General features: G+C 37.6%; 1 protein-coding gene across 1 annotated transcript in view; it reads right to left on the bottom strand.

Moving 5' to 3' along the window:
- Positions 1-19,642, bottom strand: part of SYT9 (synaptotagmin IX) — a 32,228-nt gene that overhangs the window by 140 nt on the left and 12,446 nt on the right. The window contains exons 3-5 of the mRNA XM_009892696.1: positions 2,691-2,811; positions 1,452-1,623; positions 673-802 (exon numbers count right to left, since the gene is read on the bottom strand). Of these exons, the coding sequence (XP_009890998.1) occupies positions 673-802; positions 1,452-1,623; positions 2,691-2,811 (423 nt within the window). The remainder of the gene's footprint in view (positions 1-672; positions 803-1,451; positions 1,624-2,690; positions 2,812-19,642) is intronic.

The raw sequence follows: 19,642 nt of genomic DNA on the forward strand, positions 1-19,642 counted from the left end.
TGCCAAATTTCTGCTGAATAGGTTAAAAGGGTGAGGAAGCCTCTTCGGCAGCCATCCAAGCGCAGAAGACCTGCATAACATTTCTGCTGAATAGGGCCCTAAAGACAAAAAACAAAACAAAACAAAACAAAAAAAACATAGGAACCTTGAAAAGCTTTTCTGATTGAGTGGCTTCTTATCAACGCCTCAGATCTCCAGAGACACTTAAACATTTTTTTTTCAGTGCAGTTAGGCATCCCTTGAGATGTACTAGTGGCACGGATGATATATTCTTACAAGAGAAAAAGTCAAATTAAGTTGTTATAGATATTAAAAAAATAGGTCTTGGTTGTTCTGTAAACAAGGTCCATTTCTTTATATCAATTATCAGTGAAAGTTACCCAAGATCTTACTTAAAAAACAAAACCAAACCCTTAATCCAGTGTATAATTTTTTTTTCATGTATAGATTAAAGACATTAATTACTTTCTGTCCCTGTAAAATTGAAAGGAGCAGACTTAACTTGTGCGTTATGTTTGACTTCTAGTATCAGTGTTTCTGAGCCCTTTTCTAGGATTTAGTGCATGCATGTGGATCTTGGTTTTGCTCATAAAATTTTATCCAAACTCTAATGCCATGTGGAAGAATATTCACAATTAATAGTAATGGGGAAGCAAGAAATAAAAGTCTTACCTCTGCAAGAGGATGCCAGTGAGCAATGGGTTTCCGAGGGTACGAGAGCATTTCGTTCCAGTGGTCACGACCTAGACTTTCTGCATCGTTGCCTACTTGACATACTCCAATGACCTCATTGTGACCTACACTGTGAAAATGTTCCATAATATTTTTTTCTTAAAATATTACCTTTAGAACCATACCATTTACATATTTCATTAAAAACATTAATCACAGATTTTTAGAATTAATTCTTGCCTGGAAAATGTAATGAACTATGAAATATGTAGGTTTACTCTTTGCGTTTCCCACTAATCAGAATAATTTAATATTTTCCCCGTTATAGCATACACTGTGTGTCTGTGTGCATTTGTTTCTTATTTTTGCATGAAGAATGTAGATATTCTTCGCCTGTGTTCTGTAATTAGTTGCAAATGCAAGTAAACTCTAGGCCATAATTTTAGAAATGGAGGTGTGTGTCTAAGAGGTTAGCGTAATTGTGCACAAACAGAACATCAGCGTGTGGACTGTGTGATTATATTTTCAGTTATTTCAGTTCTGGTAAACATATATGCATCTTAGTTATGTCAGTTATGGAGGCAAATCTATATTTTAAAATTTAGAAAGGAAATCCTGCCTGGCAATACAAGAAAGTTTAGTCTTCTACTGAAGTCAACATGACATTAATTTCCCATTTATTGGGAAAAAAATTATAATTTTGTTTCTGGATGCAAATCTACTGTGCAAGATTTTATAGGCCAATAGATGATGTTATTTTACAGCTACAGGTATCTCACCGGTCATAATCCATAACAGCTATCGACAAGTTAATTTGGTCAATGTTTTCTGGAGGGACGTCAAAGACTATGGCTTCATTGTAAACGGGATTAAGGGTATTCCTCTTGGTGGAAGTTTTTCTTTTCTTTAGTCGCCTTCCTTCACACATTAAAGAAACCTTCACGTAGGGATCTGTGTGAATCATAAGAACAACGTTGGTTTTCTTTTGTTGTTTCTAAGCAAACATAAATGGAAAGTGAAAGGAGCAGCCTTCTTGTATGCCCATACCTGCTTGCAGAATTAGTCACCTGCACCTGACTGGAATTTGAGCTTCTTTATTACCATGGCATGCCTGGGAGACAGTGGAGCTTTGACAGCTTTACCTGGTTGACTGCTTATAATGAAGAATTTAAGTTCAAGAAGCTCCTGGTTGTGTACCGACTTCTCAAAGGGTATTAAGATATCCACTGAACCATGTTATACATGACTGTTTTATACAACAGCCTGTGTATCAGCCTATTTATAACAGCCTAATTACTTGTACAGATTTGTAGGACAGACAGAAGTTGACAATATTTTACAGAGTGGGACTTACTGATGTATGGTTAAATATAATTCGAAGTGTAACAATTAGTGGCTTGTATTTCTCAAGAGTATTATAATTATTTTTAAACTCCTGAATGTAGTAAAAAAACTATTTCTTTTTAGCTCCTTTCTGGGAGCTCTACAACTCACAACTCCCTGCTAGTGTTTAAAAATCATCTATGAATTCTTATTTAAATTAGTTTCTTGGTTTCAATATCAAATTTTGAAAGGGTTGCTGAAAGGAGTCTGGGATGATCACTGTTTTGTCCGTATGCCAACAACAGCAGAATTGGCTCAGTGGTTCTTGGAGACTGTCAGAGAGGGTCAGTCTGCCTCTGTGCCGCAACTGTAACAAATACTCTGCTGTTCAAACAAATTCCTAGTGTTACGAATGCAGTTTGACCAACTCGTGCTATTCTGGATCACAGTTACTTTAGAAATAATAATCTCGCAGTCTTTTTAAGAGCGGATTTTTTTAAACTCTTGGTTGCAACTGAACAAACTAAAATATCTGTTATTTATTTCTTAGAAACTCCTGTACTCAAGTGACTTAAGAGCTTGCAGTATAAGAACCCTCTTCTCAAAAATCATTCTGGGATTTGACAGTGCTGAATTCTGTGTCTCAGGAGGGAAACGGGACAGAAATCTACATTGAGCATTAAGTTCATTCCTACCTGATGCTCCTGTGATATCCATTGCCTTTAAATTTCTTGCCTTTATTATTGTAATAGTTAGTCTACCAGCTGTTGGAAGGTAGCAGAGTGAAAACATCAGGTCACCGAGGTCCACATTATCCTGTTCCAAGGAAAGAGAGATGATGTGAAGCATTAGTAACAATTTTCCCTAGCCGTAACAGGAGCTAAAGATAAAATATACCTTTGGGGATCTACAATTATGCAAGCAAAAGCTGAATTCTCATTCTGAAACACATCTGAAAAAACAGACATCATCTGCATACAAGGTTCAAGTTGCTACATTTGTTGCCAGACCACCAAATTTCTCAAGTGTAAATGTGGTTATTGTTCCCCCCAGCACGGAGTCCTTGGAGATGAAACGCATTTAAGTGGTGAGGTACAGCGTGAGGCACTGGAATACCTTTGTTCTCTTTTATGGTTTGTAGTGATTTGCATGTATCGTTGACAAGCTGCAACAGATCACTGTGCCTTTCTTTCTGGTCTGCAAAAGGATACCCATAGAGAGCTTCACAGAAAAAAACATTGGTTGTGCAGGGCAAAGTTTTATGCAACTCTTAAGCTTGCATAAACTCAGGTAGGATGGGTGTGAAGTCACTATGGTAATGGGGCAGTCTCCACCAGGATTAGAGTAAGGACATGACTTCCTGCGCTTTGCACAGACAAGCTCCCTCAAGTAACCTTATCCACCTGTTTCGTTGATAGAATGATTTGCAACCCTTTCTTGTGTCAATGTCATCAGGGCTTCAGAAAGGTAGTAGAAAATGGGCAAACCCTCTTGGCAGTTATAAAGCATCCATCATGTTTGTTTCCGGTTTTAAAGGAAAAAGGGAAACTCTCTTATAAAAATATAGTGACTAAAGGATTGTGTTAAATGATTTCTGGGGTATGATTTGCATTTTTTTGACTGAGCAGTGAACTTAGACTTTCATAGACCCATCTACTGTAACCTAACATTTCATTCTTGACTGATAAAAGTTATCCTGTACAGCAAATTCAAAGCTACATTCTAGGTTTTACAGGGAAGGGAAATACAGCTCTTGTGGAATATGTGTATCTTGCCCACTTAGCTTTGTGCAATACCTTCTCTGCTTTCCCAGGTTGGCTACTTCTCTGTCAGTCAACAAAAAATGAAGGGTGGTTAATGACAAATAAGATGAGTGAAAATACCTCGAAACAGCACCGAACAGGTTAGTGTTTGTCTCTGAAATAGTTGCCGTATAGACTGATGCCCAGAGCCTATGCAGTCACTTTACGGAGCTTCATGAATTAGCAGGGGAGACATGCAGGATAGAAAGAATTGCTGTCATAGAGCTGTAGAAAAATGTTACGTTAGAAGGGATTTCTAGAGGTCACTTGATTGAACCCCTTGCTCAAGAGAGGCATTTTCACTTTAGGGGTCAGATCATGCAAGGAAAAAAGAAAATCATGTACATTCATTCAGGAATAGGTCCTTTCCTTATGCTGTTATTGGAGAGAGATGCTGTCAAAGAAGGAAACAGATGACATTATAGGCCCTTTGTCAGTAACAACTAGCTTTTAGCCCTGACTTGACTTCATGAACTATCATCTCTTCCATTCTAAAGATTAGTGTTTCATGGCAGCTGTAAAAATAATAAAGATTGTGACAATATCAAGATAGTGATATGACTCACTCTGTTTAGTGATGGCTCATACTTGGAAGTAGATCTGCTGCAACAAACTGTGTCACTGACTCACTTTGACTGTGGATCAAAGTGATGTTTGAGAAGGTGATGCTGTAAGAAGTACTACAGGCTAAAGTGATGTCAGCACATCCAGGAGAAATTTCTCTTGGCTAACACCTGCACTTAACATTATAGGAGGAATAATTGATCTCTGAAATTTTCCCAGTGGTCAGCTGGAGCTCGATACCTGTAACGTGGGCAACAGGAAGCAAAGATTTCACTTATCCTTCCCATTGTGAGGAAGAAAAACTGCCAGAATTTAAGTGTACTTCCCCAGCTCCAAGGTGCTGAGATTCGTAGCTGTGGAATTCTCTCTCGTGCTGCAACTCTGAGGGGAGCAAAAGTTCATAAGCCATTTAGAGCGAAGCCACCTTTTGGCAATTTGGGGAATTTGTCACTCTGGCAAATTTTGATTGAGAGGTTATTTTTCATGAATTGGTGATAAACTTTTAGGAGAAGATAGCATTGTTGAATCACTCAGGTTGTCCTTGATCATAAGGAAGCCCATCAGGCATCTGTTGTTTTAACTGCGTAACTTGGTATTCTTAGATATTGTCAACCATGGCAAAGACATTCGGTATTCAACTCCAGTGCTCCCCATGGTGACTAGCTAATTCATTATGTGAGTACTGTAAATGCTTTACTGTTACTACCAAATACAAGAGTTTCCATTCCAGACTTGATCATCCTGAATGAACATTTTAAAAGCTTTTATCGCTTCTAATCAAGAAGTTAATAGGTAAATGAATTACTAAACAATTGTTTTAGATACAAATTCCAAGAAAAATGTTAGCCCTCTGCATAAATGAACTGGCTAGGAAAGAGCGGATCACATGTGTTGAATGCAGTGTTTGGAATTATGCTGTAATAATACTTATTCACAAGCTTTGTCTTACGTTTGAAAAATAACCGTCACCTACACTGTGATGTATTTTTTAGCAAATGCTGCAATGACAATAATACTTCGTAAATGCTTTTTCAGTCATTGCACTGGGCATTATACAGGAAAAACATTGTTAAACTGGAAACAAAGCCTGTAATTTTTTCAGCCTTTTCTAGTTCTAGAAGTTGTAGGTGTTATAGCAATAGATCACAGATGATTGTGAGATTCAGTCTGTTTGTAAGCCAATGTTAGTAGTAATTTAACCACGGCAGTCTGAGAATGTAATTGAAGGAAAGCTTGCAGGCAGCAGCAGGAGAGACATACTTTTTGGCATGCAAATCCTTCTCTGGGTCTGAAAAAGAAGCCTTGTCTTCTCACACTTTGATTTTGAATTCTAGGGAATTAACTACTACTCTATAACACTGACTACTTGTAAATGTTTTCTTAATTTTGGAAATACAGATTTTCTAACAAAGCGAGCCTTTCCCAGTGCCCTGGTTATTCTACCCTGCTTACCCCTATTTTCTGTAATTGAAGGACAACATTTTTAACTGTTCCAAACATTCTAAATTTTGCCATTGGGGCTTAAAGGTTCAACTTAATTAGGGAACGTTCTTCAAAGAGTACCAAAGCCTGTGACTGCACCACAGAATTTGCACGTGCATGTTCATCTCTCTGGGTAACTGCAGTGGAACAGGCAACATGCTCTGACTGGAGATCAGTGGTGTCACATGTATGGCCGTTACATCCAGCAAACACAGGTCCTTACTATAAACTCAGTTTTTTAACAGAACCAAGGTCCGTGTAACAGAGAACAGAGAGTATTATTGCACATCTTCACTAGTTTAAAATCACTGAGCCACATGGCTTAAGCCATGGATTGTCACTAAAGGTGGACTGTATTATCAAGAAGTAGCTTTAAGGAACAGAATTAACAAGCAGAGAGGGTCAGATTTTATGCGATGATTACGCTTCTGTTTGAATTGAGTACTTATGTGTTACTATGTTTGCTTGACAAAATGTGATGATATAAATATTACACTGCCAGAGATATTTAAAAATTCCTGCTTAGGAAAAGATTTCATAATATTGTAGGTTATCAGTCATGCATTTTGTACATTCCAAATTTGTGTCTAACTTTATTTAGTCTGGTAGTAATGCCATACTGTGCATGTTACAGTGCAATCAGGACAGTCCTAGTACAACCAGACCAAAAGGCTGGTTAATAGTATTAATAACTGCCAAGAAAACATTCAAAAGATAATTAAATTACAATGATAGTTTATTTATATGAGTATGTCCTATATTATTTTTATTTTGGTCCTGTTCACCAGGCGGCATATTGTAAGAACTGAATAAATATGCTGTGATAAACATACCTAATGTCCAAGCTCCTCTCCTGTTGTCCTCAAAAAATGTCCACAATCAGAGGAAGAAAGCATTCCCCCCTTTTTTAAACTATAACCTGCTCATGCTGGTATTCTAAAAAAGGTAGAACAGGATTGGTGTCTGCTTTGCTTTGCCAGTGCCCCTGGCTTCAGTTTCAGGCTTGGGGTGACGTCTTAGTGACTTGATGTTGTTAGCTGTGCCATAAAGTGAGCTACACAACCTGTCTGATGTTGGTTTCTGATAATCCCACCTAGATTTGTCTCGGAGCCCTTGTTCTGTTAATGCAGTCCTTTATTCAACAGGTCAAGAGCATGAAGTTTCTTCCTTAAAAAATTGCCCAGTGTTACCTGGGGGAGTTAGATGTATTCAATACTGAGTAAGCAGTCAGCTGGAGAGTTCAAACCAGAGGTGTAAATCACAAGGTTTGCCTGAAAACGCCATATTCACAAAGGGAATGAATCCCTTACTGGAACCTCAAGATAAATAAGGCCCTTTAGTTGCTGTTAGGACTGTGGAGATATGACCTCCCTCACATTGTGCTTCCTCCTTGTTCCATTTCTGGTGGAAATACTTGGTAGATCATAAAAATCATATTAGTTGTATAATTTTCAGTGGCTTCTGCTGACAGGTGTATTGTTCCTGCTTTTCCCAGAAAGCATTTCTTGTTTCCCCCCTGTAAAACTAACACAGTCATAATATATCTTTTAAAATGCTGAATTCCAATAGCAATGCTAATAACTTGTTAGCCTGTTGTCACACAGTATTTATAGATCTTAAAATTACTAATTTCATTAGACATTAGCCTGCAGGATAAATCGCTCCCTAGTGCTGTGTCAACAGCTCCACGCTTGTGCTTAGGTGAGTATAACTCAGCATATGACACAGGGAGATGTGTAATCTTAAAGAAGACTGTGACGATGGACCCTTAAATGGCTTCGCCTTTGATTCCTTGGAGGCTGCGTTAAGAAGCTCAGCCTGGCTCAAACCGTCTCAGTGAAACCTGGAAGTTAGCTGGCAGTTAGGGAGTTTGCAACAAATGAGGATGACATTTGGGATCAGATTTCTCCTCTCTCTCCTCATAAATACGTTTGGGTGCAGAGAATGGACATGTAAAATCATGCAAAACAGGCAGCAAGGGACAAAAGAAAACAAGACAAATTGTAGATTACAACTTCTGCTTTTGCCTCTGGTCCAGAAGAAGATATGCTCCTTGAGTTAAGCAATCATAAGTTTTAAGCCCATTTCTTTAGAAACTTGCTTTTTGTATTTCTGGAGCAGACAAGCTGTGATAGGCTTGCTATCACACAGTGCCTGTGCCGCTCTAATTAAAGCATATGTCTCAATTATACCAGGTTCTTCAGTTCCCCATCCATAAAAACAAAGACGCTACTTTTTTGCTTTTCTTGTATGTTTCAAAAATAATGCTATCTTTGGATTGTGAGATGAACAGATGTATTTTTATGCATCTCATCAACTTACCATTAATGGGAGCACTTACAGGCAGTGATGCCCTTGCTTATTTCTTTTAAAGTTGCTAACAGCTGAAAGCGATTTCCAAGGCACTAGTGATTTTAGAGATTTTGCAAATACTTATTGCTATGTCAGAGCTGTACAGCTCAGGCAATGCTAACTTTGCATACTGCCTTCTTTAGCATATCTCTGCAAAGGTCATTGGAAAAGAGAAAAATACCAGAGGTTTCATGAAATGAGATGCTATCATTTGAGCTTCTGAAGCACAGAAATGACTGATTATCAGTATTTAATTAAATTCTCTTTTTTTTTTTTTTTTTTTGTTCCTCCTAGCTAAGGAGCATTAGTTGTATTTTAAACCAAAAAAAAATCTTCCTAGTTATTTCATAATCTTTACTGGAATTAATGGAATTATATTTCTGTAATGCAAGACAAATTTTACCATACATCATTCTAATATTTGATAACGTGAATTTTAGAGGAGGTTCACTCTGCTAAGATGAGGATAATTTAAGTATAGTAGGTATATGTGTTAAGTCTAAGCGAATTAAAAACACTTTAAGAAGTGCTATCTGCTTTTTAGGATGTACATTTATTAAATTGTCCATCTGTGTTGAGAAGTCTGGATTCAGATTTGAGTGAGCTAAGATATTAATTCAGTTCAGGTACATGTCCAGGACACAAATATTATGCAAATACATAACAAATTAGTTAATCTGTTTGAGAATGAGTGTAAATCTAAAGGATCTAACATGGTGAACTCATGAAGTTAGCTCTACATTTTTGATTTTTTCATCATAGCTTTATTTTGAATTATATGTATGAGAAATATATAGCGAGGAAAACTCTTTAGAAATGTTTGATTTTAATTGAATCCACACGTGACTAGAAGAGTGCCAGCTGCTTTCTCATTACACATTTTAAGATGAATAGAGAAGCTACGACTGGAAAATTCTATTTTCATGACATCTTAAATCAAAGAAATGAACTCTAGTAAAGTAGGCATTTATTAATGCCTCAATCAAACTATATCTACAGAGATATGATTGAGTAAAGTTTGTGGAAAATGGGAATGGCCTATCTTTTACAATTATTCTTTCAATACATCAATGTCAGGCTATATTTCACGTTTTAAGTCAATTTGAAAATTGTATTATTTTCTCAGTGTGATTCCATTTTTTGCATTTCATTGTCTTTATTTCTTTTCTTCATGGTTTTCTTCAAAAATTAAAGCAAATATGTAAAGAAACTTTTAGAGCTAGGTGTGTGAAAATAAGTCTGATTACACTCACTGGGAAAGAACATTAAAAACAATTCTGAAAATTGGTTTCTGTACAGTGAAAGAATATAAGGAAGCTGAAGTGTTTGAATGTAATTCACTCTGGATTCTATACTGCTTTGGGTACACAATGTAACTTTCATGTCAAGTCCCAGACTGGCTATCAGCTTGTATGCCAGCTTGTATGCCTGTACAACTGGACGAAGTGTATATATAGAAGCTAGTCTGATGGGATGCCCAAAAAGGCAGGATAAGAAAGGGCACCTTTGAATCCCTAGTACTCTCTCCATGGTCTTACTATCATTTGCCACTTATCACACATTGATAAAAATGCTGGACCTGAGAGATTCTTGCATAACTAATACAGTGAAAAGTATCACCAGCTAAAGAATTTAAGCAAAAAGCCTTACAATGGGGAGAGAAAGCACTTAGGCCAGCCAGCCAACAGAAGATGTTTCTTGTTCCAATTTACAAAAAAAGAAATATCCTCTCACAAATAAATTCAACTTCAACTTTGCTCCTTAACTGAGTATGTAGCTTGATTTTTCTCCCTTGAAATTTGTATTAGTAATGCCAAGATGATACCACAACAGTTCCTATTACCTTTTCTCTGAGGTATTCTGGAGCACCTTTTAGTGAGACAGACCAATTTTGACTACCACAACTTTGTGCTGTACTTCATAGGGAATGAAAGAAGTAGGAATCCTTCCTGCAGACTGGGTCATAGAAAGCCACTACAATTATCAGCTCAGGGAGCGTATGTTCTTATTTTAACTTACTCATAGTTTTCCCTAGCATCTTGGCAACTTCTAGATAAAAACAGTATCAAAAGTAAAGCATCCAGCAGGTAGCATATCCTCCATCTCTGCTTCAGAGCCTGGAGATCTTTTGATATATATTTGGGGTTTTTTTTCTCTCCTGTTCCATCATCCTTGGGTCATGACTACTTTTCTTTAAGGCAGATCACTGCAGTCCACATAAAGAGGATCCTCCAGACACAATTTTGTATTGTGCTAGTCAGTCATGGTATCTGATAAAGTTGGTAGCTGGAGTCAAAGGATAAGCCTTTCGCCTTCATATATTTCAGAACAAATCCAGTTAATGTCTTTGAGAAGAACATACACATAACTTGCTCTTGCCACAATGTCTTTAGTAAGTCAAGGACAGAGGCCTTTTCCTGTAGGCAATGTACTTATCTCTCTAAAGATCCAACATCTCCATTGTTATAATTTATATCCTATAAATAGGATGGCAGTGATTAACTGAAACTGCCTTTCCAATTGGTTAGCTGCATATTGTACTCAGTTATCCAAATGCATTTACAGAACATATTTGTTCTTACTGAGTCATTTAAGACTTTATTGATAAATTATTCTGTAATAATATCCTTACTTTAAAAAAGCTTCCATTCAGTAAAGATAAACTTCATACACGTGCTTATTTTTAAATGTATGCTTAAACCCTGTAGATTTTCTTGGCTTTGAATCCTTTACATAAATTTTCAATTCCTAAAAACAAAGTGCTTTGCTGAATCTGGGCCTCAGAGTAAATCTAATGAATTATCCTGTAGCTATTGAGATAATGTCTTCATTTGTTCCAAACTTAATTGATGAACTGGGGAGATAGTCTGAATTGAGATAATGAAAATTAGTAGAGACATGATTGGAAAAGCTGGAGTACTTGTCCTACTTATGTGTGTGTGGCCGTGTCAGAAATTGATTTCACAGGAAAAACAGAAATGAGGAATTCTGAAAATGAAACTTCTGTAGAAAGTTAATTCTGTAGTAATTTTTAACTTTTAAGTTTTATAAACTTATAAGTTATTACAAGTTTATAAACATCCATTTTAAGAGGAGGAAAGTGTGTACACAGAGTTCTTTCTGAAGGCTTGCTAGATGGCATTGTTGGTCAGAGAAAGAAGTTAACTGAAGTGTAAGTTTCTCCTTGCAAGTTAAACTGTTTGGCTGAAAAATTATGTTTTCTTGAATTCTTACTGCTTTATGCAACTCTTGTATGACTTGTTGCTTTCTACAAAATACAAAGTTCAGTATAGATTTAATAATACAAAAAAGTCTGCCCCAACTCTTCTTTTCCAGGCATTGCAGGCTGCCTTTTATTATGCTGATTGTTATTGAGAGGCAGGGGGTGCATGTGTGTGTGAGCGGAGGGAGTGCTTAAGAGCTAGAGAAGATCCTTGTATCTTCCTGATCTAACGATTAAAAATGAAAATGTCATAATCTGTAAGATGTGAGTTTACAAGTGAGGTGCTGTGGACAGATTTGCTTCTTCTTTTCTTCTAGTATATGACACTTTATCCCACCTTGTCAGTGTTTACAGGTTGCCACCTTTGGTATTGTGTTTCAAAAGACTTTTAAAAGGGAAGCCTCTTGAGGGTGGGTGTGATTTCACAACGCTAGAGCTTTAAAGGAGAATACTTGTAGCACAGAGCTGGCTCAAACCTTTCTCTGTGCAGAGGAGGCAGTGGTGCTTTAGAAATGTTGGCAAGCTTGGGAACAGCAATGAGATGTCAATTGTTCTATATAGGAATAGATACTTGGAGGGCAACTGTTTTCTCAAAAGGAAATGTAAGGGAGAACTTCAGCTGGGAAACATTAAGAGTAATGATGTTAGTTGAAGATGGTAAAAATGGAAGCACAAGTAGGTCAGACAGACAGGGGATGCCTCACAGAGGGAAGTTTCACAAAACAATCTAACAGTGAAATCTGGAAAATATGCCGTAGTTTCCCAAAGTGAGGGCCAAAGCTTTTAATGAATGTCCATCGGTGTCTGTCATGTCAAACCCAATAATTTTTCAATGGGCTGCAATTGATTTCGATTAGACCTCAATTTTTTGTGAAATACTGAGATTAAAAAAAAAAAAAAAAAGAAAACCAGAGGTTAATGACATTGTAGTGTCATCTTACAATAGAAGCTACTCTGGGTGTGCCAGCTTTCATAGAATCATAGCATGGTTTGGGTTAGGAGGGACCTTTAAAGGTCAGCCTTGCTGACCTAGAAGAAAATTCTTGATGAACATCACGCAAATGGAAATAGATGAGAAAATAAGCCCTTATCGTTTCAAAATAAATGCTGGCGTGTTGTAAAAAGAGGAGGCTAAATTACATGTTCAGTGTTCACTACCTCTAGGCAAACGTGAGCCTGAAGAAAATGAAGCAGGAAATCCATTCTAACACATAAAATTATTTGTACCATGATTTTCTAGTTACCTCTTGCTTCCATTCTGACATAAGTTGAAAGTAATGTTTAATTATCTCAATATCCCACTAATAATGAAAATCTCAAATACATCCAAGAAAAATTGCAAGGGAGGAAACTGGTTTTAAAAATAAGTTAACTAATCAAAATATTTTAATCCCAAATGTCTTGCCTGTTAATATTTTTTTCCTAGTGTGTTAAAATGAAAATGTCAATTTAAACTAAATCTGTATGCAAATTAATGGATTGGCCTTTCACTCTACCGTGAGTTACAATGGCTGCGTGTGACCTTACAGCTCCACTAAAATATCAAAAGATGCTCTAACTTCTAACCCCTCTCAATTATCTCTTTGTGTACAGGAATTGAAAGCAATCAGTATGTCAGGGCTCCGAGGACACTAACGGGCCTTACTGGCCCTGACCACCCCCAGGGCCTCCCCCCACCCTGCCCATGGCCCAGGACCCCATTTCGCTGTTGGTCCCTGCCCCAGTGACACCGCAGGATGCTGGTTTCCCTCTCCCCATAGACCTGCCCTGATCAGCCATGGGCCGCGCTGAGCTGGGCCCACGTCCCAGCCTGGCTTGGCCTATCCCAGGGAGCTGGCTGATGCCAGGGGCTGCCCCCCAGTTGCCCAGCCTGCCCTGCTGCCCGGCTGGGGTGGTGGGATGGGACCTGCCGACAAGGTCCTGCCCAGCAGCACCAGGGTCCCCCACTGCTCCTGGCGTTCCAGCCCCCACGGAGCAGCCAGCCCTTCTGCCCTGCTGACACAGTCTTAATTAAGGAAAAAGTCTTGCAGAGTGGCCATTCTATGTATATATAAAAAAGCTAATATAGACATGCTGCTGAAATGAGATAAAATTAAAGCTTTGGGCCCTACTAACAGTTCCTCACCTTTCCTTAGCACTGAATGTCTTTCTCAGTGCAGGCATTTTGTGTTGGGTAAAGCAGCGGTCTTTTATATCATGCATTCTGAGCACATTCTGAAAAGGAGAGAAACTAAGTATCTGGGTACTGCTGAAAAAAGATGGAAAGAGTCACAGTATCAGGGAAAAAAAAAGTGCTTTTCAGTCTGCGTAAGCACCTATAGTGTTTTGTGGACGTATTCATTATGCTTACATCTGGTCTTCTCCACTGACTTCCTTGCTACTCAGCCTTAGCACAGGTTGTATGCAAAGTGGGTAATAAGTAAAGGCCATTTTTCTAAATCTGAATCTACTTTTAGTCTAAGTAAAAGTTGGCTCTACAATTTTGTTTTTGAAGAAGTTGATATGAAAAAGAGAACAGTCCAAATAATACAGTGTGCTTGAAAAACAGAAAGCTAATGTCAAACTCTGTGTTGCAGTAGCATGTTTTTCTTGCCGTTCCAGAGCTTTTCTCTGAGATATGTTTAATTTTTATTATTATTTTTTTTTAAATCAGATGTCTCTTGTTGGATTTTAGCCATCTGCTGCATAAATCTATCCCAGGTCAAATTTCAGTAGAGACGATATGGTGGACTGCTGTATACATATCAATGTACATGCCCTGGGAAGGCCAGGAGGGCATCGTTCTGCTCAGGGCTCGACTGTAATGAATGCAGAAGCCGGAGAAGCACATGGGCATTGTTCACTGGAAACAGACAGCAAAGAAGCACTTTGCCCCTAGATTTTGACCACTTGAATATAATGGACTCCTTTCACAGACCACTAAAATAACTGTTAGTGAACAGTGTATTGCCATTAATCCAAACTCTGTCTGATCATTTAAAAATTGTTGTGATATCTGGAAATCAAATCCAAGTTCAATGAAATCCCTGGTGTGCCCTTTCTCTCTCTCTCTCTCTTTCTGATTCTTTTTGGCTTCTCATCCCACTAAAAAGTAATAAAAGAATTATTACCTCTGTTAATAAGGTATACCCAAGGCAGACTTTTCAAAAGTGATATTTTCTATATGTAGCTCCCTTTAAGTTCAGTGTCCATTTAGAAGGTGGGGAAAGAAGCATGGTTTTATGAATCTAGTTCTCCTATTTTTTTTTTCCTATGAGTTACACAGAGATTTTCTTCATTGTGATTTTTTTTAAAGTTATTTTTTCTTTCAGATAGGTACCTTTTTTGGGTTTCCTTGTGATTTTAAAGCCAAGGATCAAGTACCTTTCTGTTGAAGTTTCTCCATGTGTTTTGTTTCTCTAGAGACAGTTTTGCCATGTCCTGTCATGCACCCCTTCAGGTCAGAAACCACTGCGAATACGTCATGTTTTTTTTCTGGTTAAAAGTAGCTTTTTTTTTTTTTTCTAGAGCTCCCTGATGTTGAAATCCCATTACCTTTGAAAATGACTTGGTTACTACTAAGTGGAGCAACTAAATACAAAACATTGGCTTGTGACCTGTCACCTGTGTAAACAATAATACCGGTGTCCTGCCAGACTCAAATGCACCATCCACAGAAAGCATCAATATAAGAGAAATGGGGAAAAGGGATCATTATGGCTTAAAAACATGTCTGAGAGCATTCCACGTAACCTTCCATTAGACTGAAAGCACAACTAAATTTCACAACATGCATTTTACTAGTAACACTTCTCTATAAAATTACCCACTTTTAACAATAGTAAAGCAATTCCCATAGAAGTTTCATTTACTTCTTAGTAATTTATTTAAATGGGTCATATAGAAAAGAAAATCACTGCAAATTTCAAAGTGAAGCAGCCAAGGTAAAGAGACTACTTCACTGCTAGCAATATTCTGTTAATGGATTGGGTGAAAAGGTGTGCAGTTGTACCGCTTTGATTGTCCTTGCACAGCAATTCCATTTTAATTGCAAGTTAAATGGAAGAATATAATCATGGATGCTAAGGTTAATGCTATAAAACACGTGTATTAGATATGTCAAAATAGACAAAACCCCTAAATCTTCAATACTGCAAAATTGTCTCATTTTTATACCTTAGAATTTCTCTGGTTTTCAAATACAAAAGCAATTAAAATAATAGAGGGAGGAAGAAAGAATGAGAATGACAACAAAATTAATGATAACAAGACAGCATCATTCCAAAAGTGTGAAAAAGAAGACTGCTTTCATCATTTATTTCTCAAACCATGTTACAAAGAAAACTTCACATTTGAATCAGGAGAGAAGTTGGGGTTTTGGTGGCTCTTTTTTTCAGGGCGGGGAGGGGGCGGAACATGGGAGAGAAGGCAGGCTCTTCTGTTTCCTCCCAGAGATGCTACTGACAATTTCATAACAGACTGCTATGTAAAATTTGCCGACTGCATTACATGCCAATATGCTGTTGGTATATAACCCTCTCAGGGCAAACCTCCCTGACTCACTTCCTGAATCAATGCCGTGGAATCTGTGGAGATCTAGCAACAAGGGGTTACTTTTACGACTTCTCTTAGGCAATGTCAGGAACATTTCAGTGTTTCTCAGTATCTTAATTGCTGATGCTGCCCAAAAGCTCACGCAAATCCAGCTCCCCTCTTTTCTTCGGAGACAGTTCTGCACCATCGCCATTAGGACACTTAGGCTATGTGGGTCTGGTGAAGGAGAGTTTATGCTGTTGCTGTGTATCATTCACCTATCTTGCAAATAAATACAATATTTTAATCTGAAAGTTGCTACGCAGTTTACCAGTCCAGTACTACACCTACTTAGGAGCAGTACAGAAAAAAGAGCTTTAAAATAAAGCTAAAGACTGGGAGAGAGCTGAAGGAAGGGGAAGGAAGAAGACAGAAATCCATTTTAGAAAATGTGAAATCAAGTGTATCATCCAGGTATCTACAGCGTGAGCAGGGGAAGATGTGATTATGTAGAGTGTGATAACAGTTCTTTTTCTGTAATACTTGTTCTCTATCAGATATGCTCGTGCCTCCCTATTATATTTAGATGTGTACTGCAGGCAATTTTAGGACCACTTTAGTGAGCATGTTTTCTCTCTTAAAGAATGCACAGAGTGTAAGATGCAAGATAAAGACAGCACTAAATATAGAACTGCTTTAATGCTTTAAGTCCATAAAATTGAGTCAACAGAACTTCCTCCTCTTAGAAGACTTGTCTTCTCACTTGTGTTACTTTACACACGCTACACGTGAAATATGTCTGGAGAGGAAAGTGATTTTTTTTTCGTGGCTTTACTCTCTTCCTCATGGCATCATGTGCATTATGTGAGGTGAGTCCAGTGAGCTGCTCAGACTTTTACCTGGTAATGTTTATATTCAGAGTCACTAGTGTTAATAAGTACATGCTAGCCTATGGGGAGGAAAAAAAGTAGCATTTTTAGAAAGTGTGTGAGTGATTGAGTAAACAGTATCTTGCAGTCACTTAGATGCCTTCTCAACTTTTTGGTTTAGTTGCTTATAATTTAAATAATTTGATAGTTTTGAAATGAAAACAAAGTTGTGAGTTGACTTTTCCTAAATGATTTTGGATGCTGACTTTGACACCTTAAAAGGGCCTGACAGGAAGTATGATTTTGAAAGAATTTAGTGTAGTTATCTCTGACCATCCTGACTCATAACTTTTGGAGCAAGACTGTCTGAAAAGAAGGATAGTGTCCTTTTTTTTGGTGTACTGCTTTAGCACTGAAAGGTTTCCTGAAATAAATGATTTTTGAGAAGAACAAGAGAGTGGCTGGATGGGGGTGAAGAGATTGAGCATTTGCTACTACATCTACTGGTTTGTTTTTAAAAAAGGTCTATATTTTGATGAAAAAAGTATTATGGTAATAGATAGGATGAAAAGCTTTTTATATGTCATTTTATAATAAAAGCTTTGTGTTGAATGAAGTGTTTCTCACGGCTTTTCCAAGAATGCTGACACTCTATATACTAAGTGAAGAGTCTGGAAAAGGAGCTGGCAAATGAGTAACACTGCAGAGCTGCTGAAAGGAATGGGTCAGAAGCGCTCACTGCAGAAACCTTGATGGAAAAAGAATCTATTCTGGTTTTATTTTATTAGGACTGCTACAGCCAGTCAGAAGTTGAAGATGTGGATGTAGAACTCAGGTCATTTCTGATGGAGAGATTTCAATCTGCTTTCTCCAGGACCAAATTTGATAGCTCACTCCTATTTTAGCCATCGAATTTTGGGGGAGGGGAAGGAGAAGATTCAGATCTTTGTTGAGCAGGTCATTGTCATGTATTTATTTTGCAGAGACGAATAAAAGGATGGCAATTTGCTTGTTCTGCTGTTTTTCTGATGTACATCTCAAGTGATTTGTTTACGTTATTTCATGTGGCTTTTTGTACTGTTTACAAGACACTATTGCCAAAGTATAGCAAAAGGATATGCATGAAATCTGAGCTTCAGTGGGAATTCTTTCCCTGACTTTACAGTAGAGTCAAGATCTCATCCTAAGTACTACTCATCTCTACCAGGATAAAATGGTGCGGTCCCAGTAGAGTGAAGTTTATTGTTAGATTAGCATTTACTGTAAGACTCTGCTCAGTGGAGTACAGAATTGAAAGGTTTTCATTATTTTAAAGTGATTCCTTTCTTCCTGATGTTCATAAATAACTCTCTAGGGGGCTCAAAACCAAAGTCTGCTGTTTTCTTCCTACCTTTTTTGTACACACTTTTGTTTCCCTTTACCGCATACATATTTATTTTATTGTTGGGGTTGTTCAGAAGAGTTATCGTAATGTAGATCAGATGGTTGATTAAACCACAGCTAGTTTTTAAAAATATTTATAAAACCCCAGCATGTTTTTAAAAAGAAAACACATAAAGAGTTCTATGAATTCTGAATCAAATACACAAAATACAGTATGGGAATTGTTCTTTTGCTCTTCTGCGTTAACTTCCATAGTGTTTGGGTAGCATTTTCTATATGAAAAGAAAATATTAGATATTGCATGATATTGCTAATCTCCTAGTCACTGTTCTAAAAATAATTTTACTGCAGGACATGGAAGAGGAAATGTTAGGTAGGAGGACTGGTAGATTTCAGCCACTCATACTGTGGCTGTTAGTAAGTGGTTGCCTGATAAGTAAGGTTATGTTTTCTGATGTTGCGATAAACTGCTATTTTTAAGATGCCAGATTTGGCCCAGGAATCTTAGTGGGTAATTTCATCCCAGTAGTTCATATCATCAACTGTGAAAACCTCCAGCTCTCAGTTGTTTTCTGCTTCCCTGCCCATCACAAGCAAGATGCCATCACTAGTCGGAAATCTTTTTCCAGATGGAGTATGTAGCTTTAATTTTGAGTTTGTCTGATGAAAGGAGTAGTGAATGATTAAGCACTCACTAAGGTAAGCTCTAGCTTGTGACTATTGTTTTCTGGAGTAAAGACAGCAAGATGTTTAATCAAGAAACGAAGTGCCAGAAACATGTACCTATACAAGTCTCAAATATCATGATACCACAGATGTTGCTAATGAAGTCTTGTCATTTGAGCCTCTCACTTCACCAAAGTACATGGTGTGAAAATACTCCTCCTAATTCTCTGCTGGGGAACCATAGGAAGGCTCAGACACAGCAAATGACTGGATGCTTCATTTACCCATGTGAATGCTTCCAATGACTTCAGTGGGACTAACTACAGATGTTATATCTGTAATCCTAGAATTTGAGTGTACATTGCAAATTGCCTTTCAGTGTTTGTGAGGACCAATGCAGAATTCAGAGGTTTGCATGTGTTTGTCATTTAATCCTACCCAGGCAAGCAAAAAGTGATGTCACAGTGGCCTGTTGCATTTTTTCAGGAAACACTCTACTTTATATGTTGTTCCTGATACACATATATCTTTCTGAATGTTTAGAGAAATGTATATGCGTGAGGAGAAAATAAATAAAATAGTGAGTTAAAATGAAGATCTCGGCTATAAAGGTAGTAAACTTGGGACTAATAAATCTTCACAAAAAAGCTTTTAGTCAGGTTATAGGGCCCTTAGTTTTGCCATTGTTTCTTTAGCTCTGCTCTCAGAAAAATAGCTCAATTGCCATGAAAGAATGATGCCTTTCTGTACCTCTTCCCTCAGATACTTTGGCTTCCAAGTAATCTATTTTTTAC

Source organism: Charadrius vociferus, unplaced genomic scaffold (assembly GCF_000708025.1).
Source record: "Charadrius vociferus isolate BGI_N301 unplaced genomic scaffold, ASM70802v2 scaffold19, whole genome shotgun sequence".
NCBI classification, from domain to species: domain Eukaryota; kingdom Metazoa; phylum Chordata; class Aves; order Charadriiformes; family Charadriidae; genus Charadrius; species Charadrius vociferus.